Source organism: Theileria equi, chromosome 3 (assembly GCF_000342415.1).
Source record: "Theileria equi strain WA chromosome 3, complete sequence".
In the NCBI taxonomy this organism is placed as follows: domain Eukaryota; phylum Apicomplexa; class Aconoidasida; order Piroplasmida; family Theileriidae; genus Theileria; species Theileria equi.
Window position 1 is genome coordinate 1,239,918 of NC_021367.1, and position 24,795 is coordinate 1,264,712.

Sequence of the window (24,795 nt, forward strand, 5' to 3'; positions counted from 1 at the left end):
GAACCTACAGATCCGCTATACGCGCTCGGTGCTCCCCCCTAAACTTACCAAGATAACACTTCACAAATTTAGAATAACGTAGACCACAAAGATGTACTTGTGTATATGGAAATCAGTTAAATCCAGTCCTTGGGCGTTTGTCCCTTGGACCGTTATAGTGAACTTGGTAATAGTTGGAAGGATGCGGCTGAGGTGCCTTTGGCATGGTATGCCAAGGTGGCACTGTTCTTTGAGGAATTTGTAGCTGACCTTGGTATCCTCCTTGCTGAGAAACGTTAAAATATTTGCCAGGGTGATGTAATGTCTGATGGGCGTGATACTGATTATGATATTGATGATAATCTCTCGCAGTATCTCTCAATACTCCAGAGTTGAATTCATCCTGCTTAATGTCTAAAACATTTAGAATCATTCTTTTTGCTATCTCACAATTGAACCCTCTGTTCCTTTGATCTTCCATTACATCTTCAACTCTCAGTCGTTTTTGAGGCAGTATTGCACCTTTCAATAGGTGACTTTTATGCTTTTTATCACAAATAGATGTAAAATAAGACCTATCACCATTATCTTCAATGTTACCAATCAAGGTCTTGGATTTTTCTCTATTATCCATAAAGATCAAATCCTTTGATATAGCATTGCGATCCTTGTCAACTTTAGACAAACTCTTCTCAATTGGTTCAACAATATTTAACAATCTTTTTTCATCTATAAAGGGTAGTAATGCAACCCACTGATATTTGTAGCGCTTTCCATTTGGATCCTCTTTAAATTTTAGAGGATAAAAATCCGCTAGCGGAGAATTCGAATCTGTCATTAATTCCCTAAATTCTTTAGGAAGACAATGCGATGATCTTATGGGCATGACACTCATTAATTGTTGAAATGCGGTGAACGGTTTTCCGAGTTCAAATTTAATATCAAGACCTTCAAACTTCAAGTCTGAACAAAAAGGTGCATAATGAAAAGGGTAAAACCATCCCCAGCTAACACATCCTTGGTAATAATATTTTAATACCCAAGCTAAACCTTCAACATAATGAAATACTACATTATTAACTAGACTAGTGACGTCATCGTTTGGACCTAAATTGAATTTTTCCCTATAATATGCCTCTTTCCACAATTTTGGATCATTCAGCGATAAGTCTATTGGTTCTTTGGGATCTTCTACCGTACGCTCTTGTTTTAATATTTCTTCTTGACGTCTTTTGAATTCTGCTTCAGTATATCCCTCTTCTTTCGGTTCTACGGAAGCGGAGCCATCATCTAATTTCCTATTTTTGTTTACATTGCCAAACTGGGCAATTTCAGAATTTCCATTTTGCTGCATTTTTCTTTTGTAACGTTCTTTATGTTCTTGTGCTTGTTTAAATACCTGATTTTCAATCTTTGACAAATATGAAACGAATGAGCCGACTTGTGGCATATTTAAATCTCCTTCGTTAGAGAGGTAATCACCAAGATCAGGAAGTATTTTTTGATACAAGAGAATCATTTGATCAATTGAACCTCCAGTAATGGATATTGATGGTAAGTGAGGAAGAAAATCATTTCCACAGAAGAAACACATCAAAACCAAATCATCAACACATCTTTCAAAGTCTATAACCCCTTCCCTGTCCCTCCAACCATTAGGAAAATGCAATTGATAGGACAAATATTCACGAAGAACTGGTAATTGTAAAAACTGCATAGGTTTCCAGGATTGACGCATAAGGGAAATATACTGTTGGTGGCTGGACGTTGGCTTTTCTTTTGGTACGACAGATTTTGCTTGTTCAATCTGATTTGCAACGTTGTCTTCTGGTTTGAAATTTATAAAATTGGTAACAATTTCCCTCAAGATGAAAAAATTAACTTCATGGGTAGCAAGACCTAACATAATAAGATCTGCATCCATACCATGTAACACATGTTTTGTGTTTGGGTCATAATTTGGAGCGTGTCTTTGGTTGCGAATAAACTTCATTATTTTATGTTCTCCTTCACCTGGCACACCGGAATCAGAGAATATCACTGTTATTCTTTTCCATGCGTCATACTTTTCAATCCTATCCTGGATATAGTCTACAATCCTCTTGGATAGTTCATGCATGAAGGGTGTCCCAGGTGTAATTACATTACTATCCCATTTATCCTTACGTATTGGTATGTCGCCCTTCTTCTTCCCGAACTCCTCAACAAGTTTGTTGTACACTTCATCCTCAAGATCGGCATCAGCAGCTGATTTAAATCTTCTCGACCTTTGCTGATTAATTTTTGCTCTTGGAGCAACGCCATCTATCGCTAGGAACATTATCTTTCTTGGACGAACAATGTAAAATATTCGATCTATATAGTCGAAAATACATTCGAACATAACTTCCTCGGACTCCGGTTGTTCCATATTTTCTGGGTGGCAACATGGATGTATTATACCATTCATATCAAGGTAAAGGTTATCAAATTCCCCGTTAGGATTAGGAGATAGCAAATCTACTCCTATGGTTTCTATATTTGACATGTCTATGCTTGTTTCCTTGTAATTATCAATGGTATCCTTTGGTACGCGGGGGTACCGATTACATAGCCATCTATAGAATGTAGGAACTCCCATCTTGCAAATGTTAGAGATTATAAAGACTGAATTGATTTTTAAAGCGTCCTGTAGAATCTTAAATCATAATCGACGATTCTCGGAACGATAACAAGCTTATATTTGAAATGATAAACCCGCTTTAATGATAATAAATCAATTATAACCTTTAACTATCCACAAGTTCGGGAGATTTATATTGTCGGCGGTAGGACTGGATGGAGCATCACAACGTCTAGGGTGTGTTGCAGAAATAACTTCAACATACCATAACAATTGTGCACAATTTCTCATATTTATGGTACAATTAACAACTATGATTATTATTTAAAATACCTGCACATGGATATGATGTGATTGTTATATTTTGCTGAAAATGGTAGTTGAAGCAGCACTTATTTGTATAGATAATTCAGAATATTCGAGGAATGGTGATTTCGCACCTACTCGCTTGGCCGCTCAAATAGATGCTGTAGGATTGATAGCAAGTGCAAAGCTATCTGAACAATTTGAAAACTCTGTTGGAATTGTATGTCTCGCACATAAAGGATCGCAACTATTAACGGCGCCATCAAACGATCTAGGAATGTTTTTGTCTGATTTACACACCATAATGCCCTCAACAAAGGCTGACTTTATCAAGGGGATACAAACTGCACAGTTGGCACTTAAACACAGATTGAATAAATCACAACAACAGCGAATAATTTGCTTTGTGGCCAGTCCTATACTAGAGCCTGTGAAGCATTTTATAACCCTTGGAAAATTATTGAAGAAAAATAATGTTATATTGGATATAATAAATCTGTCAAACCACTCAGAAACCGAGGAAAAACTAAAGGCTTTGCATTCAGCCGTCAATAATAACAATACAAGTAATTATCTCTGTTGTAAACCAGGATCTGGCTATTTGTTGAGTGATACGATCCTGAGTTCGTCAATATTGAGCGGAAGGGATACGGATAGTAGTGGCCAATTTTCACAAAATCTCGCAGACTTTGGTGTTGATCCAGAAGTCGACCCACAGTTGTATATGGCACTACGTTTGTCTCTAGAACAGGAAGAAGAAAGATTGAGAAAAGAAGCAGCAAAAATACAAAAGTCGGAAATATCAATGGCTGACATTGAAAATGCAATCAAGGATTTACCAGGAATATCAGTTGTACCAATAGATAGATGCCTGGAGATTTTAACTACCAGTGAAGGTAATGCTGAACTTTTGGAATCCCTAATTTACTCCCTTCCGGACGTGGATTCTGAAGAACAACGTGTTCAGGTTTGTTCTTGTTCTCTATTATAACACCTCTACAGGAGCTTGTAGCAAAGTTGAAGGAATTTTTGCCTCATTTCCAATTATAGGCAGTAATTGTTGATTAATTTCACAAACCTTTTGACGGGTCAAGGCAACTCCATAAAGTTCGTGATCCCTAGTGCCTGATACCAGGTATAATAATAAATTCTCCACGTAATTAACTAATGAATGTTTAATTCCGTAAATTACTTGAAATTTGTGATTCTAAGGTATAACAATATGGCTCAGAGGTTCCTTTCACCTTTTCATGGTGGAATCGCACTTAATCACTCAGGAAATAGGCATCACATCAAGAATTTACACTTAGAGTTCATTCCAAATACATGTTCCATCAAAAATGGTTTACGAGATGAGATAAATCGCTATTTCAAGGACCATAAGGTCAATAGTACTTTATCTTTGGAGGAACGCTCTGCAATATGTGAAGGTATAGCCGAAGAGTGTATACAGAAGGAAGAAATAAAGCCATTGTTGCTAAGGGAAGATTATATTCCACTCTCTTATGACGGATTTGAGCCATCTGGAAGGATGCACATAGCTCAAGGACTTGGCAAAGTCGATACTATAAACTCCCTGAATAAGGCTGGAATTAAAAGTGTGATGTGGATAGCCGATTGGTGTGCAATGATGAATAATAAGTTTGGTGGAGATTTGGCAAAGGTATGTAGATTAATAGTTTGATCTTAATGTCTCAGATTCGAATTGTTGGAGAATACTTTATCCATATATGGAAAGCTGCTGGATTAAATACTAACGCTGTCAAGTTTTTGTGGTCTAGTGATGAAATTAACAAGAATCCAGACCTGTACTGGAGATTGGTTATGGACATTAGCAAAACATTTAATATATCCAGAATGAAGAGGTGTTCACAAGCCTTGGGAAGAACAGAAGGAGATGATCAGCCAGCTGCGCAACTTTTATATCCTGCAACCCAGTGTGCTGATATCTTTTACATTGGTACTGATTTTTGCCAATTAGGCATGGATCAGAGGAAAATAAACATGCTGGCCAGGTAAAGTAATCCTTTTAGCATTTATCACCGTTGCAGGGAATATTGCGAAATTAAAAAGATTCCAACAAAACCTATAATTCTTTCACATAAAATGCTGCCAGGTCTCCTGGAAGGCCAAGAGAAAATGTCAAAGAGCAATCCGGATTCTGCAATATTTATGGATGACACTGCTGAGGTATTTTTATTTTATGATATTTAATATTTTCAGGCTGTGGCTTCAAAGATTAAAAGGGCTTTTTGTCCACCCGGTAAAGTGGAAGGAAACCCATGTGTTGCGTATTTTACCGAATTGGTATTTAAGCGTTATCCATCTGTTGTTATAGAAAGAAAGGAGAGAGATGGAGGTAGGATTTACTAGATCCTAATTTACAACATTTAGGAAACATCACCTTCAATTCCCCTGAGGAACTGGTATCTGCTTATAGTAGTGAATCTCTACACCCGGGTGACCTTAAAAACGGTCTTACAAAGTATTTGAACTTGATGTTGCAACCCATCAGAGATTACTTCCAGGTATAGTTTTTAGTTGGTTTATATTACTTTTAGGCAATTCCTGAGGCCAGAGAATTAGCATCAAAAGTTGCAGGATTCCAAGCAGCAAAAAAATAATAATGTAAAATATGCTCAATCACTTTCAGCAATATATGTGAGATATGTTTCGATTTCCTCCTCTGACAATTGTCTAAACACGGGGTTCTCCTTTGTAGCTATGGCTACCTCTATGCTTGAAGCTCCTAGTCCCTGTGTGAATGCATCTATATCTATCATGCATTTCAGAGCTTCGATCGTAACTTTGGTTTCAGGTCCTTCGTTTAGCTTGTGGCTATCAGTGTTCACGTTCAGATTAGATTTGACAGTTTCTTGTAGGGTTGTAACTCCTCTACGTTTCATAGCCTTTTCCAGAGCATTTTCGGATTCTTGCTCCTTGGCTCCTATTCCGCATGCCTAATAAAATTGTTTCCTGACAATTGTAAAATACCTTGTATCCAGCGAACCATCCTGATGAATCGAATTTATAGATGCGCGGGCCTTCATCCTCCTCTATGGACAAAAAAAGCCCGGTACAGGCATGGAGTCTCATGTAGGCGTGTTGAGTGTACACCTGATTGATGTCAGATATCCTCTGACATAGAACTCCAACGGGTATATTGCATCCATACTTGTAAAAATGTTCAAGAGCAATCTGCCTTGCCTTGTAGAGTATACTCAGACAGTCACCTATGGTTATTTTTATGGATACACTTACACACGTACCTGGAAGGCCAATTAATAGTGCCAATATATTATCAGTAATATGATATATGCTAGTAACACTAGATGTATCCAACAAAACATCCTATATGTTGGTAAAGGCTGGATGTAAAGTGAAAAAATCAAACCTGATTCCCTTGTTGAGCAGGTAGTTTTTTCTGGGCCACAACAGCTATAGCTGAATCATCTCTAATAGCCAAACCAGTTAAATTACAATTCTTCACAGCCTTTAATGCGTATTCTGTAGTTTGATGTTTTTAAGCGATAATGGGACGTACCAAGCTGAAAAAGTTTCCCTTCAGGGGAAAAGATTGTTATGTGCCTATCGTACACGCTCTGTGATACCCTAGACATTTTAAATAAGTAATAATAACAAAATTATAAACTGTGATAGATGTGTAGATCGCCCGGATTATTGGGACAAGTCCATTGGTCTCCCGCTTTTATTTTTTCTAATGTTGTGACCCATATAAATCCAATATGTTCTACTCACTGTCAAAGGTTACCAGTGAACATTTAGCTGTTCCTGTGTATCATGTACGCTGGGCATGGTATCTCATGATGTCTTAACATTAGCCATAATCTACTTCACCTAAAGCACATTAATAAAGTTCTATTGCAAACGTACTATAAATGCAGTAATGCCAAGGTTTATTAATGATGTGGTCGTCAAACGCAATGTATAGACGGTTATACAAAAATGCAGCACCAAACAGTTTGCGTATAATTCAGAAGAGGTTCATTTCCTTGGATTCTCAATCCAAAAAATGTGGAAATGGATTGAGCTATATACATTTCCTCCCTAAAACTGAGAAAACTAATTACTTCCGTGATATAGACATTGAGGAAATCGAACATGATGAAAGATGCGAAAAGTTTGTTCATTATATGGACAATTATCGCAAAAAAACACTTGAATTACGGGAAAAAATAGGAAAGATAAAGGAATTATGTTCTGATGACGCGGTTACACAGGATAATGTCGACTACGAGATTATCGGATCTTACGCATACTATTTGAAGACTTCCAGATTTTGTAAAGATTCCCTAGCTCTATACAGAACTCACGTTGAATATAGGAACTATAAACGTTCTGGAAACATTAGATTCAAATCAAGACTATCGGAACCACCGAATATAACTGGAATAAATGATGAATTAGTTATAGACTTTGCAGAGTTGAAAAATAGACCCAGAAGTTCAAACATAAAGAATATCAGGATTTGTAATTACAAAGGTGGCATTGTTGGAGTTATCCATGATCCTCTTGGAGATGATAACTATGTTGCAAATTTTTTCTCACTGAGCAAGTTAAAGCAACTATCCACATACTTGGATAACATTAGTGAATTGCATTTTATGCCGCAAACCAGGAAATGCAGAAATATTCGTATATTTTACACGGTCGTTAATGACCAAAAACGTTCTTTTAGACTTTATTCTGGATTAATAAATACAGTAACAGGGGTTATGACAAATAAAATCCTACTGTATGAAGAGAGTAATCCCATAAATTATATTTCATTATACAAGAGCAAGAATGGAAATCTCCTCTTCGTAGGAATTGTTTCCTTTGGTAAAGTGGTATCCACATTTTGCATAAGATCAAATCTTCGTCTCTATAATATTCCTATACCTCAAAGTGACAAGATATTTCTAGAAAATAGACGTAATAGTATATACTGTATACATAGAGACAATAATGGACAATTTTCATACATCTCTATGAAGAATGTTAATACATTAAAACCTTTAAGGAAAAGAATTTCTGCAGACACTGTCGACAATTTTAGTAACACTGAAACTTACTGGAATTTTGTAGGGAAAATTGACTGTTGTGTAACAGATATTGATATGTTTGACAAACATTTGGTGCTATATTCGTTAAAATCGCCGAGCACACCATTTTTATATATTATAACTTTTTCTACAACTAAAAATACTACCAGAGAAGGGCTTTTAGGGAATACTTGTGTGATAAAATCTCTTAATCTTCCAGTTAAGGTTGGATCAATTACTCCACAATGTAACTCAAACTACTATGCAGACAATGTAAAACTTTCATTTACATGCCCAGGTATACAAAGCGTGCATTACAATATTAATCTAAATGATTTGTCTGCGGAGTTACAACCAATGATCAGATTGCCTATAAAATCCCTAGTATATTACGTGCCTAGTAGAGATGGAAAATGCAGAATTCCAATTACTTTGGTCATGAAAGGTGACACTTCTGACAAAGATTCTACAAAAATTGAAAAATTTACAAAGAAGGGTCTTAAATGTGTCGTTTATGTATATGGAACATACGGTGAAAATTTGAATCTGGAAAATTATATTGAACATAGACCATTGTTGGATATGGGATATGTCCTATGTTTTGCACATGTTAGAGGTGGTGGAGAACTAGGAAAAAATTGGCATGATGCGGGAAGTAAAATGATGAAACACAATTCTTTCTATGATTTAGTGGATGTTATAGAATGCTTGATTGCAAAAAATATAACGCATCGCAAGAAATTAGCAATAAATGTATCTTCTGCCAGTGGGATTATAGGTGGAAACATCTACAATATTAGACCTGATTTGTGCTCTTGTATAATTTTTAAACTACCATTTATGGATCCGTTCGATTGCCTAATGAGTTCCAACCAACCGTTTGTTCAGCTGGAATACGAAGAGTTTGGAAATCCTTATAATGAAGATATGACTCTGAACTACTCAGTTTTAGACTATGTTTATTCCTATAGCCCATGCAGTAATGTTAGACATGGCAATGGCCCGGGAATTGTAATATATTGCAATAGTAACGACATTAGAGCTCCTTGGTACCATTCAGCAAAATTCGTTACCCTTTTGAACAGTGATAGAATTTACATTAAAATGTCGGATTACGGTCATATTGGTACTCCATGTTATGATTACGCAGTTAACACTGCCGCAGAAGAAATCGCAATAATGGATGAGTTACTCGAAGATTCACAAACCAGATCTATAATCGCCCCAAATACTACTTGAATACGTTTATATGTTATTTATGTGAATAAAGATGGATTTAGCCTATAAGTGTGTACAGGTAGGGTTGGCTCAGATGCTACTCGCAGAAATAAGCTTGTATTTTATGCCATAGAATTCCGTTAGATATTATGGCAAATATTTACGGAAACGAAGATGACTTCTGGACCTCGGATGAAGAGAATATCTCTGGTATAGATGATATAGACTCAAAATATGACGGATTCGGTAATATTTATGGCAAAAACCCCGATTCATCAGCCAAAGATAGTTTGTTTTCTAGCAGTTTTGAGACAGCTCTGGAAAGTTTAAGCTGGATTCCAGTTATATCGCAACAAATCAATGGAACATCGATTTTTGAGATTCTGGATAAAGAACTGTCGGATGCAGAGGGGATTGATATTGAAAATATAGAAAACCAGATATATAAGGGGATATTAGATAGTTCAGAAGATGAAATTGGAGCTCCGGTATCACAGGAGCTGGAAACATGGGATGAATATCAATCAACACATGGGACTTCTCTTGATCTTCCGGAGAGTGGTTTGTTGCCAGAAGAACATAATACGGAATACACTCTAAATAAGTCTATTTTTACGGTAAAACGTACTGGAGAAGGTAGACCAAACGATGAAATTATACCAAGAACAAAATATGATAACTACATTATTCCTCCACCGGATGAGAATAAGAACTATATTAGGAAAAAATGGTCAATTTTGGACAATACCACACCTGCTCCTATAATAGAAAATATGCTAATCAATTTTCCGTTTGAGTTGGATGATTTCCAGAAACGTGCAATATACCAGCTCACAAATTTAAAACATATTTTTGTTTCTGCTCACACATCAGCTGGGAAAACAGTTATTGCCGAGTATGCCATAGCTTTGGCCTTGACTAGAGGTGAAAAGGCGATCTACACAAGTCCCATAAAGGCTTTGTCTAATCAAAAGTACAGAGAATTTAAAAAGAAATTTGGAGCTGAATCTGTAGGGATAGTTACTGGTGACGTATCTTGTAATCCAGGGGCATCTTGTCTAATTGTTACAACCGAAATTTTACGTAATCTTTTATACAGAGGTGATTCAGTCATTTCTCAGTTAGGTGTAGTTATATTTGATGAAATACACTACATCAGCGATTTAAGCAGAGGAGTTGTGTGGGAAGAAGTTATTATTATGTTACCAAAAACCATACAATTGGTGATGCTTAGTGCAACAGTACCAAACTATAGTGAATTTGCTGATTGGATAGGAAATATAATGCAAAAGGAAGTTGTTATTGTTGTTACAAATCATAGGCCTACTCCACTGGTTCACTACTTGTACATTTATAATCGGTTTTTTTTGCTTGTAAATCCAAAGGGATTCAATAAGGATGCATATCATACAATGTACAGATATTCTAAAATGATAAAAACGACCATAAATAAAAAACCAACGTTTAAAGGTCACGTTCAGAAATTACAAAAACTAGTGAAAATACTAGAATCTGAGAAGAAACTTCCTGTGGTTTTATTCTGTTTTAATAGAGCAAAGTGTGAAGTATATGCGAAGGAAATGCCAAATTTAAACTTGGCATATACGCGAGCTGAACGCTCAAAAATCCATTTATTCTTGAAGGTAAAGTTTCAAATAGCTTTAATATTTAAATAGGAATCACTGAGTAATATAAGTGAGGGAGACAAAAATATTCCACAACTAAGAAGTATTATCAAGCTTCTGCATAGAGGAATTGGAATACATCATAGTGGCCTTCTCCCTATTATAAAAGAAATTGTTGAAATATTATTTTCAAAAGGATTGATAAAGGTGTTATTCGCAACTGAAACATTTGCGATGGGCGTGAATATGCCGGCAAGATCTGTTGTTTTTACCTCCATATATAAGCATGATGGACAAAAGGGAAGGTATCTCACTGCCTCAGAATATACTCAGGTTGCTTAAATACCATTCATTTATAAAAACCTTTAGATGGCTGGAAGAGCTGGAAGAAGAGGTCTAGATTCATTTGGAAGTGTATATATTTTTTGTTCTGACGATCCTCCCGATCTTCAAGATTTGACAGCTATGATGATAGAAAAATCAACTAGATTAGAAAGCAGATTTAGAATCACATACAATATGCTTCTGCAAATACAGTCACGTGATCATATGAATATAACTGAAATGATGTTAAAATCATTTAGAGAAAGAGAAAAAATGAAAAACATTCCAATTTTCAAAAGAGATAGTTCTAAGAAGAAACAGGTTTGTTATATTCTGTTACAAAATAAACACTTAGGAACTATTGTCACTTCCAAAAATCGAATGTTTTTATGGAGAGCCAAGCATAGAGGACTACTATAGAAATCTGCAATATTCAAAATCTGTAGCCGTAAACTTGCACAATAATTTGTGGAATCACAAAGAGAACCTTCAAATTTTCAAGCCTGGAAGAATAATAATGATAAATTCGCTTACTTTTTGTGGGACTTTGGTCTATGGTTGCATTGTTAAAGTGCTTGAGAATAAAGATGTGCAGTTTCAAGTACTAACGCTGCTACCAGAAAATTTTATAAGTTTGTCTAGATTTATACCAAAATAAATTTTGTAGATGATGGCACTCTCGCTGTAGATATCGCAACATCGCTTAAATACAATTGTCCTGTACACTATGCAATATACGATCATGTTTCATTAAACAACATCTCGTTTATTTTCGATAATATAACAACAGCAAAACCTGTTCCTAATAAGGAGGACAAAATCATACTGTCTGCGATGGCATCCGAAATTCATGAACTAGTGGAATCTGATCGTTTGCAACTATTATCCTTTAATAAAAAGTTCAAGCAGACATCTATGCAGTTTTACGAAACTGTACTCAAACAGAGGGATCTATTTCATAGGCTTTCTAGAAATCTATGTACAAAGTGCCACATGAGAGAAACACACTTTGGAATTCAATGTAAAATTGTGAATGTAAGTTCTATTTACCATTTTAACAATTTTTAGTACAAGCGTGAGATCGAAGAAATAAACAAAAACTTGAGAGATGAATCATTGCATACATACTCGGAAATGATATCAAAATTAGATGTTTTGAAACAGCTAGATTTCCTGGATGAGAAAGGTAGGCCTACCACAAAAGGAAGGATAGCCACATTTATAACGACTGGTGATGAGATTACTCTTACAGAAGTCCTTTTTCAGAATCTATTAAAGAATCTGGAACCTGAAGAGTGTGCTGCAATTCTCTCTGCCTTTATATATAATGACAGAGCTCCAGAAAAAGAAGCGCCCGCTCCAACGCTGGGGATACAAATGGCAAGAGACAGGGTACGAAATAATGAAACAAATAGCAATTATGTAGGTACTGAGCATTCATAGTAAGATTGATGTAGTTCAGAGGGGTCTTGATGTCAGAGTTCCTTTCGAAGAATTTAGCGCTCTATGCAACTTTTCATTATCATATGTTGTATACCAATGGGCTAAAGGAGTGCCATTTCACGAAATAATGGAGCTTACTGAACTTCAGGAGGGTCATATCGTTCGTGCAATCACTAGGTTGGATGAATTATGTCGTAAAATATGCCAAGCTGCGAACATATTTGGGGATAAGGAACTTTCCACAAAAATCGAGAGAGTTTCGGCTGCTATAAGACGTGACATCGTCTTTGCGCCATCTCTCTACTTGTCATAACATGTAATGTTATTTGTAGCAAATTAGATAAACGAGACCCTTGCCTCCTGCGAAAATAAGTATACATTCTTGGTAAAGGTGTCTTTGTTTTGATGTGATAGTGTATTATCTATACCGTTCATTAGGGAAGCAAAACAACGTTGGAGTTTCTCCTTTTTGTCTTCTGGTAAATTTTGAGAGTGCTGTTGAGGTAGTTGCTGAAATTCAGCTTGATTCAACAAAATCAAACCTAAAAGGGGTCTAGAGATACTCCATGCACTGTTTGAATCTCCTCTTAACAGTAAGTTAAATATTAATATCATAACCCTTTTTAAACACTCGTTTTCTGATTCCAAAAATACGCGCACAGGGTTGGGACCACCTCCGGTGATTTGAGTGTTCATTTCATTAAAACAGTAGGTTACAAAATTATCCAATGCACTTGCTGCAGAAAGAGAAATTGATGCTTCATATGAACATAGTCCATCTTGACAAGCCGATATTAATTGCGCAACACACTTTGGTTCCAATGTTAAGACTTGGGGCATAAACAACTTTGTACATAGATCCAAATAACCATATAATGGTTGCATAGCCTTTGGATATGCTTGTAGATCTTCTACGGGAATTGATAAACAGAGTTGAAATGCCAATCGCAAGACGTCGTCAAGTGTTGCATCACCATAAACATCAAAAACGCCAAAACTAACATAGTCTCCCCCAAGAGTATGGTTTAAAACTTCCAAATTAGCTGTTATGCCTTTATAAATCTTCTTGTATTTATCCTCACCGGTAGAATATAGATTGGAATCACTAGCTTGGGATAGTTGAAGCAGTTTACATCCATAACTTACAACTATTGATGCCGATTCCTTAAATAATAAAATTCCATTCGCCGATGTTTTTTCAAACGTAATACGTCTTCCTCTATTATCTAAAATTTCAGACAAACATTTAATAAGTGGGACCATGATCTCATGGTCTGACCAACAAGCATCTGCAATTTTCTTTAACAAGTGGAGCCTGGATTCTCCATGCTTCCTAGGATTATTAACTATCCAGGAAAAGAACATTTGATAGGATTCAACCGATACACATGAACGGCATATACCCCTAAGATCGCGCATTAATCCTATGATTGTCCATTTACATTCCGGAGATGCTAACATATGTGGGCCTAAATTCCATAACTGGTCGACAACATTTTTGTGATATTCCATAAATGCATTGAATTTGCATGTTGATTCGCTTAAGTTATCCTCGCTGCTGAGTTCTAATAGGAGTAATTTACTCAATATTGTATAATAAATGGTTCTATATCGCCCATACTGGTTTATAGAGAGAAATTTAAAGGATTGATCTGCATGGTTAACTAACGCAAAACGAAGAGTTTCACATTGCAAAATAAATCTGGCGGATACGATCAGATGCGGTGATCTATCAGCATAATGTACAATGTCTATTCCAGATGATAAATCACTAAAAAAGCTCAGGGTTTTCTTCACAACGTTTTCATCTGAAACTCTACGTTGTAGATTAAAAAATACCTTTTCTATGAGTTTATTTAATAAATATTGCGAACCATCCATACCCATAGGACAGCCAGGAACTTGTGCAAATCTTTCCCTAGAGTCGCCAGATATTGTTCCTTTTGTATGTTCACTAATAAAGAACTTTCTGAAATGTCCCAAAAAGTGAAGGTACGAGAGTTCTAACTTGATATTTTCTGTGGGTTGTGCATCTGTTGCTGCCATGTGCATAAATACTTGGCCAGCTAGTTCAATATTCAATGATTGTAAGCATGTTGGAGTAAGATTAGATTCGTCACCAGTTAAGCGTAACGATGAGCTCCCATTAAGCATAGCACCGGAAAATAATACCAGCCAAGAAAGCTTCTCTTCTCGTATAGCCGCACCCCAATGATCCAAAGAACCCGTATCCAATCTCTTGTAAAGATCTAGAACATGGCTAACTACAGCTCTGTATTGGCATCTACACAACCTACTAAAAATATCAGCTTGTTCCATCCTCAAGATATCATCTTCTAAGGGATTTTCAAAATCTAAATCATCTCCCGATCTAACAACACATTCGGCCATGGCAAAGCGACTTGAGATGAACTCCAAAGTGATTTGAAGAATGTTAGTTTCTAGCAAACATGGTGCTTTCCCCCTCATATAAGCCAAAGGGACTACCATATGTGCCCATACGCCAAGTAAATAATGCTTACTATTTGGCATATGCTTCCAATTCTGTAATGCCTCTAGAGTAAATATGTGCAATTGTTCCGTCCAAAGTGGAAATGCTGAACTCTGGAGCAATTGGCTCAACTGATTTGCTGCATTAATTTTTCCAAGTAGTCTACACAACTCATGATAGCAATCGTCATCAGTCAATCCAGTTTTGTTCCGAATTATTTCCAATGTCCCAAGCATAAAACTGTTAATGTGGCCTAGTGCTTCAGCTTCGTTGTTGAAAAAGGATTTACGTAATGCAGCAACTACAACCAGACATTTCAAGCACAAAACTGCGCATTTTGGTTGTTTGTTGGTACAAATTGCATATAATTCAAACAATAACCTGGGTATTTTATCAGAGCGAAGAGAATCCCAACCTTGAGGAATCATAACTGTAGCCTGTTCCTCTGAGGTATCATCAGGCATTGTCGCCATAAAATCAAAACTCAAGCAATTGTAACACAGCTGGAGAATCTGGTAAAGCAGCTGAGTCTCTTCGTTAGTATCCTTTACAACCATAGTACCATTATGGAATTGTTCTAGAGTTTGCATCGTAACCTGTAAAATATTAATGTGTAAAAGTAAAACAAACCGCAAAGATGTCTGGAAGGATAGTCTCCTTGAAGTTTAAAGCTGCTCTTCTAAACTTTGCTATAAGCTTTCCCATCTGCGGTTGCATTTCCTGAGTTAAATCCGTATATATGTTTAGACCAATGATCCAGTGTTGAGTGGACGCAGACAAAAACTGAGTTATATGAGAAATGAGCGGCTGATTATTAATTTCTTCCAGCCAACCTAATTTTAAAATACGACAATAAAGATGTATAAACTGCCTTAAAACTTCCGGGGCGCAGTTTAGCATTTCAGGGCCCCTTGTGTAGAGGTAATTGAGTAAGAATTCCCGCAGTTCCTTCTTTGATTGGTCCGAAATCTGGGACCAATGGTTCGTAAATAATGTTACAAGACCAGAAGAGGCGAATAATAATGCCTGGAGGTTTGTGCTAGTTGCCAAAACATCGCGAAGAATTGGTAACTTTTGCACATCACGTAATAGTGGCATCAATACCTTGTGAGCTTCATTTTGGTGGATCTGCTGACCTCCATATAATGCTTGACAAAGCATTTCTATCTGTTGTAGCTCAGCCATTTTCTTTTACAGATTAATAACTGGGTCTACATCAGTGTTGCGCACTTTAGTGCCTCTATTGAAAATGTATCCTATTTTGTCTTAGCAAAATGGACATATATCAATATAACTGGTTAAATTTAATTGGATAGCATTATTTATACAATTGCGCAGTTCATACCTCATATTTTGCTTGGCACAACAGTAAAAATCAGGCTCTCAAAAGCACCTTTACTCTTAATTGTTGATGATTCCAATTCTATTTTACACTAATTTAGTATGTAGCTTGCACATTTGTTCCAAAAACTGTGAATTTCTCTCGGAATTCGCCAAACTATTCGAGAAAGTGTCTACACCTTCTCCTGGCGCCATAATTGCAATCTTTAGGCACCCATGCACACAACTGTTTGATGTTTCTAATATAGTTACACATTGATATAAGCTACTAGTGTTGAGAATATTATTAGTTATGTGTGACTTATAGGCCACCATCTTAGTGTTGGCGGATTCCTTGCTCCAACTTCCGGATGGAACAAATGTGTAAGGTGTATCACTTCTTCATATCCATATAACCACATTGGCATATTTTTATTCCACATCTTGGACATTTCCTTACACCAAGTAGCATGTTCTCCTCTACAGTTTCTGGCTTTGCAAAGTCCAATATAAGGTTAGGTTGGGTTTTCTTGTACATTGCCATGAATTTGTCGGCATTATAAGGTATTTTCTGTATTCCAGACTTCTCTGCAGACTTATCAATATTGTCACTTTCAGATTGCATAGTGCGCAACTTGGCGACAATATCTTCGTCCTCGTAACTAATCGGGGTTTGACCGAGTTTTAATGGATCCTCTGTCTGTCCTCTATTAGATCCCGTCTTATCAAATACTTTACGAGTTCTCTTCCTACGCAATATACCGTCATCACACTCCACGAGGTCATCTGGTAGATCATCAATAGCATACGATTCAAGTTTAGCCGACACATTTGTGACAGAAGAATACTGATTTCTCTTTGTTACAGTTGCTTTAGCCCTGGAAGCGTACATTGCACCGCAAACATTACTTCCGCATCTAGCCCAAATTTTTCCATCTAAACATATTGAAAATAGCTGTCCAGTATCATGTGCCCACGCTATCGGTCCTGGCGGAGATTTTAGCCTTTTATTTTCTACCCTAGTAAAATCACCAACATTAAAGATTTGTACACCTCCCTTAAATCCTTCTCTGAGATTTTTTGGGTTAATTGGCAAGACTTCTGTTACAGCAAGATGTTTATTGTCTGGACTCAATGCTATACTTTGATTTGTATTATCACCTTCAACCGTTATTTCTTCTACAGAACGCTTCATAGAACGAATATCCCACAATTTTACAGAGTCATAACTTCTGGTAACCAACTTGGCATCGTCAGATGCAAGTATGCAACTTATTAAGGAAGCATGCGCGTCCAAAGTAGATGTACACTGCGATGTTCTACAATCCCATGTAAAAAGTCCACCCTTGTCAGTTCCTCCAATTATCTGTGATTTTCCAGCGGATTGGGCATAACATATGGAATGTATAGGTATTCTTCCACCTTTGTTTGTCTTAGGAAGGTATATCTGCTTTGAGTTTACAGATAGTGAAACACCCTCTCTACCAGATTCCAAATCAAAAAGACGAACAGTACCATCCAAAGACCCAGATGCAAATATATTAGACAGATATGGGTCACCTGAAACACAAGTAACAGCCGAGGTATGACCCTTCGTTTTTCTTGCATCCACAAGATACATATCTCCCTTGGTGCTATTTACCACGAAATCACCTCCATCTGTGTAGAAATGTAGCATATTCCCAGAGGCTACTGCGATAACACTGTCATCATTGCTAACTGCAACTGATGCGACCGACTGTTCCAGTGTCTTCGACCATAGGGGACCAAATCCTCCACTTTCCCATCTGGAAAAGTCTATACATCTTAAAGCTCCATCAGATGAGCCACTAAATATACAAGATCCTGCAATGTTTGAAGCCAAGGTGGTTGCTTTTAAAGGTGTAATACCAACTTCATCGTCTAAAATTAGCTCTTCACCAGAAACCAGTATCTCAAAGGAAGATAATCCATTTTCACCCATATCCTTATTATTTCCTAGTGAAGAAGTCATTCTCACTAGAAATGGGCTCCTCTGTCTTCTAAATCGTCCCCAGCATAACACCGAATAGATCAACCCAGAACCTAAGCTCCTCAGATATTTATGTAAAATAGAGAGGATTGAAAGATGGTGAATAAATATTCTCCTTCTTTAAAGGTATTACGCCGTATTAAACCAGACTTAGAACATATCTTCTGGGATAGCCAAAGTACCTGTGATACAACTGAATCAAGCGAGGGTGTAAGTTAAAACAGCTAACAATGCCTATGTTTGTAGACATCTCCCAGTAATATCACATTAGGTGAAATATTGGACTTGAAATTTGTTCTCAGCAATGGTACCAAAAGTAAGTTTTCGGAAGTAACACTCAAGGTTCGTTAATTTCTTACAAACTTGCGCACACATGTTTAATAGGTCGAAATTGCTATGGAATTAGCTAATCATGAACCTGAAGTGGCTGTTCTCTTTGAAGATTTAGTACTCAGCCCTGATGAAACACCAAGTGAAACTGATTTTAGTTACACATTTGAGCGTATATCGCAATATAGGTATGAAACTAACCGATACATGCATAATATGGCACTTTAACAGAATGACAATTTCTCTTTGCTACAAAACGGAGAAGTCGGCAACGGGTACCATAGGCAAGGTCCACACTTGGCAGTGTGGTAATCCTCTCTTATTGAATCACAAAGCCGTTGTACTTCCAGATGGAAGAACATACTTGGAAACCAAAGTCGATAATCATTCGGAATGTGAAATTACACTGAGCAACATGCGATTGATCAATAAGGCAGATGAAATCTGTCTATTTCCCATGAATAAATCGGAGAATAAAGGCAATAATATCTACAATATTTTTCCGGGTGGTTCTTACAGTATAATTTTTTCAAAGGAATATCCAAAAAATCATTTTGATGATTTTCATGTATCATTCGCTTGGAAATCAAGTACCAATGAAAGTGGCTCTATAACATCTAAAGTAGACGCATTTAATAGAAACAACAAGATTGTATACAAGGTTATCAGATGTCCCAGTATTGTAAAGGTATTGTAGTGGGTTTTAAATTATTGTAATATAGATCAACGAACCCTTCAATCTCCAAATATCTGTCGAGAATACAAGTAGTTCTCCGCTAAACTGTAGCATAAAACTTGACGAGAAACTTCTAAAGCCATTTTTTGCCCAAATAAATGATACGCTGGTTAGAAAAAAGTATATTAAAAACACAACTGTAGGAGGTTGGAAAAGTCATAAATGATGAACAAAAGATCGTAGATATTCCTCTATTATGTACATCCAATGGTAAGTTTAAAGCTATTAAAACAAAATTATCAAAGGACTATGCAATGTTCGTGGTATAGAAATACATTGTGGAGAGTCTATAGTTTCCGTAGATACTGTAGAAATCCTTGTATTATAGTGCCTTCCTGGAAGGTCTGTCAAATTGTTGTTTTGTACCTATTTAGTGTTGATTAAAAACTCTTGAACAAACCTGCTGGTGTAAATTTTTTCAAAGGTTTACTCCACGGCATATCGTGATTTGTGGTGTCGACATCTGCCAGATGGGTATGCTTAACTTGTCCTTGCTTTCCAAATAAACCTCTCCTAACCCTCATAGCCTTGGGAAGTAGCGATTTGTCTATACAATCCTCTGCAGTTGGAGCGTTAAAATCTCTGGCATAAAGAGGTTCTGATTTATCGTCGAGTTTATCCATAAAGAATGCACCCTTGTGGTAATACTTTTGCAAGAATCTCAATTTTCCTCTTTCAACCTTGACTTTTCCAGCATCTATTATTTCGTTATCCTTTTCACGTTCCTCTTCTGTCATGTTACGTCTTCTCTCAATTTCTTCCTCCAGTTTTCTATGTGCATCTCTTTCTTCACGATCTCTAATTATCCTCTTTAGTTCTCGGATTTTCCATAGCTCGTATTCTTTTTCGTCAAGTGTATCCGTATCATCAATAAGTTCCGTTTCCTTTTCTTCGTCTTCTTGATATTCAGCTTCAGCTAGTTTTTTTACAAGGAGCTCCTTTGTCTGATTTTTCCTTTCCATTAGTCGTTTCTTTTCATTTTCTATCTTTTCTTGTTCTTCTTTCTTAATCTCTTCCTTTTCTATGACTGTTAATCTCTTATTTTTTGGAACGAATACAGGTTTTGTCATTGGAAGGGAACTTGACTCATGAACGTCGTCATTGTAATGGTCCAAATCGTCTTCATCTTCATCACTTTCACTATCTGATACTTTTCTTATCAGGGTTTCTTCTTCTTTTTTGCGATATTCTAGAGCACGTTGTCTCATCAAAAGCCTATTATTTTCCCTTTCATTCAAATTTACAGGCTCTTGTTCTACCTTTATCTCCTCAACCTAAGTATTTTATATGTATTAATGGTTTGAGTACCTCTGGTTTGGTGTTTGCTTCTGTAATGATTATAGTCTCCACCTGAGCCCTTCTGCTCTTAATACGTTCACTTATATCCACCGATTCTTCAACTACACAAATGTAAAAATAGTAAATAGCAACATACCTTTTGTTGTGTTGTATCTAAGGATCCTACGATCCGGTTCTGTTTCTACAAGAGTCGTAGATTGTTGATAATCATCATCTGAGTTTTCACTAAGAGATTCATCATCGTTTCCATACTCTGGAGCCTAAAAATGTTTATTATAGCTGCTAAAAACAAACTTTTCCCGGCCAATACCTCTGAACCCTCGGAGCTTGCGATGCTTTACGCTTCTTTAAAATATGCCTTGGTGGCGACGGCTTCCGGTTAGCATCTTCACCAAGAACACGAAATAGTTCAAGGGTACTCATACCTTACATAAAATATAAATTTATTCTGGATAAACCCGATGAACGAGATAGTAACAAATTATTGTGTAATTAAAATGTGTTTACACGACCTGAAAATATATTGGATGCCATTTTAGGCAAAAGTGTTTCTTTTAGATACGAAGGAAATACGAGATTAACGTATTTGAGTGAATCACTGCATTTATTAAACTTAGTAGCCAAATGTGAAACGATAGCAAGACACCTTGTATAATCTCTGTTACAGTCCAATGTTTGATTAGACTGTAGCTTGAGCATACTATCGCTTACTATTGTTTTATTTATCTTGTAACAACATTTTAGAGCAGCTGGAATTGTCAAAGTTGTTATTTTGTAACGATTACAAAACTCCAATATGTTATCCAATCCATGCAATATAGGTTTAATTCGTTCTATTTCCGATAATATATTCTCTGGATTCTCAGCGTAGTCAATAGGATCGGTATTATCATCTATATTTGTATCACATGATACCAAATGAAATATCATTGATATCGATATTTTATCCCACTGATCTATTTGGTGCGTGCTAAGCATTCCTAGACAAAGATTGGTATGATATGTAACAAAGAATGATCCAGGTGATGGCTTCTTATCGCCTAATTTATCTTTCCATGCAGCAACTTGACTCAATAAACTTGGAAACATAAAGTCTGTTTTATACCTAGAAATTTCCATAATACTCCTAAAAGTAGGATTGTTTTCTATTTCGTCTTTGTGTATTGGTAAAATCAAAGCGTTCAGCCTGCGATTGCCAAAAAAATACATACCAGGATATAGTTCATTTTCAACCTCAACGTGGATGTCAGCGCTATAATCATTAAATATTTTGCTATCCGACAAAGACGTAATCCATGATCCGTTGATGTCATTTTTTTGTTTTATGCTGTACTTTATCGGTATGTAGTTCTGAAAGTTTGATGTTACCTTAAATGGTATAAAGTTGTCGTACGCTATTGTATCACTGGAGTCATATTCTATTATATTTTTCATATTTCTCCTTCTTAGTATATTTCTTATATGCTGCTCATTTAGTTTCTTAAATGTGAATATTCTCTGTTTCCATAGGCCCTCTTCAACCGTACTATAATCCAAATAACGACTGCCATCTCCATTACCCTGCAAAGTATATAGAAATAGATCATTCACATCTGGTCCACCCGCAACAATATTTTCACTTGGTTTGTATAAGTCAATATAGTTGCTAGGAAGTAAGGGGGACCACTTGAACGAAGGTAAATGATTCTGTATTAATTTATCAATTTCTCCAGAAGCCAAATCCATTGTAATCAAACCTATATTTTTGCTGTATTTTATGTTCATAGCCATTTCTGACCGCTTTGATTGCTCTGCAGTATCTGTATGATTCTTGATTCCGTTTGAAAAGGTTGATATAAATAAATCTTTGATCATACCCTGTGAAAAAATAATTGTTTTCCTCATACCTTTTGAACTCCCAAATGTACACCGTAGGCTATCCACAATCTCAAGGCCTGTCCTTGAAAATATTCTTGCGAGTTGTGTATGGAAAGTATTTTCAATTGGTTCTTGCAATTTCATATCTGCTGAATCAGGTTTATTGGTGGATTCATATCCCAAGGTACGAAATTCCGTACTATGTGTATTAGAATGCGATTCCGGATCTGAAGGCCCTAAGGCCTGATATAATGAGGCATTCATATAGGTTTCAGTTAATATTGGTAATTTTGTCACACATTTAACCAACTTTGGTAGTAAACGATTGTTCAAATCCGTTATTCTAGATATATAGCTATCACTATCCTCTGCAGGCACTGATTCCTCATTATACAGTCGGAAAAGATCTGTTTTATCGGGAACTTTGTCTTCATCTGATGTTTGAAAAGGGTCTGTAGTATATGCTGGTGCCTGTATCACCCTTAAACAAGACCTGGTACTGTCATGGTAAAAACTATACAATTCAACATCAGGATATACTCTTTTTAGTTGATTGATAACATCAAGGGTAAACCGATGAAAATTACGAGTATTTTCGGTGCGAAAATCGTTAAACTTTAAATCCCATATATCTGAAAGGGTAGAATAATCTTTTGCTATATCTGAGTTGGAAGAAACTTGCAAGTTGAACTCATCCCTATAACGTGTATTTGTATCGTTGTTTCTGTTTTTTAAGGCCTTGAGGGAATTTATTCTAATAAGATGCAACCTACTTTCTAATTTATCCAGCATTTTATATGTTGTATAGATTGCATTGTTAGCATCCCTAAATGTTGTTTCAAATTTTATCCATTGTTGCAAATAATCAGCTTCCTTGTCATTTGTAGATACCTGATTTAACAATTTGATTCTATACCTAAGTCCTAGTCCTAAGGCTTCCAATCTGTTAAGATTATCAAGTATATCCACGAACCACTCTAGTGAGTTCCAGAGATCCAAACTAACCAATGAGAGTGTTTCTGTTGTGTCGGTATATGTTACTTCCTTCAGAGAGTTTTTTTCAACCTTTATATTATGTGTTAAGTTACCAATAATGCTACAAAGCTTACTTAAGTTAGTTGCAGTTGTATCAGAATTTTCTTTTAATTCACTCAACTGACACAAACGACATAAACACTTCGTTTCACCGTTACCACTCGGCTTTAGCGACCGTTTATTGTCAATAAATCTTCTACAGGTCTTTTGCGGGCCAATATTCTGAGCTCTAAAACAATATTTTGTGTCTTTCCCGGGTAAACACATCGGATTCTCCATATTTGAGATGTATTTATTGGAGATTATGTTCAGTGTGTAATTAACCTGCCGAGTGATAAGAGTTTTAGGTCGTATAAATGAGTGTAAATCCAATTGTACTTTAACATCTTGTTATATACGCTGTTATTGTTTTGCACATCGCTTTTAAGCGATATCAAATGGTTTTAAAGGGGAAGAGTGCTGGATGTGTAGCAAAGTGGATCACCTCGAGCTTGCAAGGACAATACCTGGGCTAAAACTAAACTACAAACGATTCGTTACAAAAAATAAACTAATACATGTGTACATGAGAAACAGGGCAAAGCCTTAAAATATAATCTGGCGTGATGGCGAGTCTACGGCCTTCCCATAACACCCATTGGAACGTGGGAAGGGATTCCAGGCCTAACTGGTACTGGTACCCGCATTTGTGGGAGGACCGCGTGTTTAGAACGATCCTTGGCGTTCTGCTTGAACATGGGAGCATGTCTAAGCATATCTGGGAAAACCATGAAGCGAATCTGACTTCCTCTCAAGTATACTTGCTGTAAAAATATTGAATCTATCATCCGCTAAACGCTTACCTCTAGGGCCAGTGTTTTGCCATCTTTCATGGTGAGAGTAACGCCTTCCAGGAGACAATTCATGTTATCTTCCACATTTGTCTAGGAAAAAGGATTAATTATTGTAATTTAGTTAGACTTACCAGGGTTCCTCTGTATAATTGTGAATTTTGAAGTTCTGCTGTAACAATATGACCTATACCTTCGTACAGAAGCTTTACTGGGATTCCAATTGACATTTTACTGATGCGATTATATTATATATTTTGTTCTAGGGGTTAATATTAGAAATGGCAGTACAGTGTAGTATACAGCCCCTGGCAATCCGAGCGCAGATCTACTTGTCACTTAAA

At 36.5% G+C, this 24,795-nt stretch overlaps 12 protein-coding genes across 12 annotated transcripts, besides 2 other annotated features; 5 read left to right on the forward strand and 7 right to left on the reverse strand.

The window, feature by feature from the left end:
- Positions 1–46: 46 nt before the first annotated feature.
- On the reverse strand, positions 47–2,599 carry BEWA_006080 (5'->3' exoribonuclease, putative; the record flags this gene model as incomplete). Its single annotated transcript, XM_004830808.1, has 1 exon — positions 47–2,599. The coding sequence occupies one exon, from the start codon at positions 2,597–2,599 to the stop codon at positions 113–115; it is 2,487 nt and encodes an 828-aa protein (XP_004830865.1). The 3' UTR covers positions 47–112.
- A 248-nt stretch (positions 2,600–2,847) lies between these two features.
- On the forward strand, positions 2,848–3,937 carry BEWA_006090 (hypothetical protein; the record flags this gene model as incomplete). Its single annotated transcript, XM_004830809.1, has 2 exons — positions 2,848–3,854; positions 3,890–3,937. Exons 1-2 carry the CDS (start codon positions 2,955–2,957, stop codon positions 3,935–3,937), a joined length of 948 nt encoding a protein of 315 aa, XP_004830866.1. The 5' UTR covers positions 2,848–2,954.
- An 81-nt stretch (positions 3,938–4,018) lies between these two features.
- Positions 4,019–5,511, forward strand: BEWA_006100 (tyrosyl-tRNA synthetase, putative; the record flags this gene model as incomplete). The annotated part of the gene is made up of 6 exons (XM_004830810.1): positions 4,019–4,550; positions 4,586–4,902; positions 4,939–5,077; positions 5,111–5,246; positions 5,282–5,415; positions 5,449–5,511. Exons 1-6 carry the CDS (start codon positions 4,059–4,061, stop codon positions 5,509–5,511), a joined length of 1,281 nt encoding a protein of 426 aa, XP_004830867.1. The 5' UTR covers positions 4,019–4,058.
- Positions 5,079–5,107: a sequence feature (AT_rich).
- Positions 5,512–5,526: 15 nt separating the features above from the next.
- BEWA_006110 (proteasome subunit alpha type, putative) lies at positions 5,527–6,542 on the reverse strand (the record flags this gene model as incomplete). Its single annotated transcript, XM_004830811.1, has 5 exons — positions 6,432–6,542; positions 6,282–6,394; positions 6,157–6,238; positions 5,882–6,120; positions 5,527–5,847 (listed from the first exon to the last, which is right to left on the reverse strand). Exons 1-5 carry the CDS (start codon positions 6,505–6,507, stop codon positions 5,527–5,529), a joined length of 831 nt encoding a protein of 276 aa, XP_004830868.1. The 5' UTR covers positions 6,508–6,542.
- A 271-nt stretch (positions 6,543–6,813) lies between these two features.
- On the forward strand, positions 6,814–9,171 carry BEWA_006120 (peptidase, S9A/B/C family, catalytic domain-containing protein; the record flags this gene model as incomplete). The annotated part of the gene is made up of 1 exon (XM_004830812.1): positions 6,814–9,171. One exon carries the CDS (start codon positions 6,814–6,816, stop codon positions 9,169–9,171), a length of 2,358 nt encoding a protein of 785 aa, XP_004830869.1.
- A 128-nt stretch (positions 9,172–9,299) lies between these two features.
- On the forward strand, positions 9,300–12,855 carry BEWA_006130 (DEAD/DEAH box helicase domain-containing protein; the record flags this gene model as incomplete). Its single annotated transcript, XM_004830813.1, has 7 exons — positions 9,300–10,793; positions 10,827–11,108; positions 11,145–11,420; positions 11,455–11,731; positions 11,767–12,134; positions 12,168–12,491; positions 12,526–12,855. The coding sequence occupies 7 exons, from the start codon at positions 9,300–9,302 to the stop codon at positions 12,853–12,855; spliced, it is 3,351 nt and encodes a 1,116-aa protein (XP_004830870.1).
- A 23-nt stretch (positions 12,856–12,878) lies between these two features.
- Positions 12,879–16,218, reverse strand: BEWA_006140 (hypothetical protein; the record flags this gene model as incomplete). Its single annotated transcript, XM_004830814.1, has 2 exons — positions 12,879–15,629; positions 15,664–16,218. The coding sequence occupies 2 exons, from the start codon at positions 16,216–16,218 to the stop codon at positions 12,879–12,881; spliced, it is 3,306 nt and encodes a 1,101-aa protein (XP_004830871.1).
- Positions 16,219–16,747: 529 nt separating this feature from the next.
- On the reverse strand, positions 16,748–18,346 carry BEWA_006150 (WD domain, G-beta repeat domain-containing protein; the record flags this gene model as incomplete). Its single annotated transcript, XM_004830815.1, has 1 exon — positions 16,748–18,346. The coding sequence occupies one exon, from the start codon at positions 18,344–18,346 to the stop codon at positions 16,748–16,750; it is 1,599 nt and encodes a 532-aa protein (XP_004830872.1).
- Positions 18,347–18,428: 82 nt separating this feature from the next.
- Positions 18,429–19,779, forward strand: BEWA_006160 (hypothetical protein). Its single transcript, XM_004830816.1, has 7 exons — positions 18,429–18,574; positions 18,611–18,706; positions 18,749–18,882; positions 18,926–19,382; positions 19,417–19,539; positions 19,574–19,640; positions 19,676–19,779. Exons 1-7 carry the CDS (start codon positions 18,461–18,463, stop codon positions 19,756–19,758), a joined length of 1,074 nt encoding a protein of 357 aa, XP_004830873.1. The 5' UTR covers positions 18,429–18,460; the 3' UTR covers positions 19,759–19,779.
- BEWA_006170 (micro-fibrillar-associated protein 1 C-terminus domain-containing protein) lies at positions 19,631–21,152 on the reverse strand (the record flags this gene model as incomplete). Its single annotated transcript, XM_004830817.1, has 5 exons — positions 19,631–19,796; positions 19,831–20,704; positions 20,739–20,830; positions 20,866–20,989; positions 21,024–21,152. 5 exons carry the CDS (start codon positions 21,150–21,152, stop codon positions 19,753–19,755), a joined length of 1,263 nt encoding a protein of 420 aa, XP_004830874.1. The 3' UTR covers positions 19,631–19,752.
- Positions 20,379–20,453: a sequence feature (T-rich).
- Positions 21,153–21,221: 69 nt separating the features above from the next.
- Positions 21,222–23,900, reverse strand: BEWA_006180 (hypothetical protein; the record flags this gene model as incomplete). The annotated part of the gene is made up of 1 exon (XM_004830818.1): positions 21,222–23,900. One exon carries the CDS (start codon positions 23,898–23,900, stop codon positions 21,222–21,224), a length of 2,679 nt encoding a protein of 892 aa, XP_004830875.1.
- A 335-nt stretch (positions 23,901–24,235) lies between these two features.
- BEWA_006190 (LSM domain-containing protein) lies at positions 24,236–24,681 on the reverse strand (the record flags this gene model as incomplete). Its single annotated transcript, XM_004830819.1, has 3 exons — positions 24,236–24,424; positions 24,464–24,544; positions 24,586–24,681. 3 exons carry the CDS (start codon positions 24,679–24,681, stop codon positions 24,236–24,238), a joined length of 366 nt encoding a protein of 121 aa, XP_004830876.1.
- Between the last annotated feature and the right edge of the window lie 114 nt (positions 24,682–24,795).

What these genes read in the sequence shown, in the direction of transcription:
- BEWA_006160 (XM_004830816.1), top strand. Translation starts at nt 18,461, where the DNA reads ATGGTGAATAAATATTCTCCTTCTTTAAAGGTATTACGCCGTATTAAA. An exon ending in CAACTGAATCAAGCGAGGGT is followed by an intron (nt 18,575 to 18,610) that starts GTAAGTTAAAAC and finishes CTATGTTTGTAG; the next exon opens with ACATCTCCCAGTAATATCAC. An exon ending in GAGCGTATATCGCAATATAG is followed by an intron (nt 18,883 to 18,925) that starts GTATGAAACTAA and finishes GCACTTTAACAG; the next exon opens with AATGACAATTTCTCTTTGCT.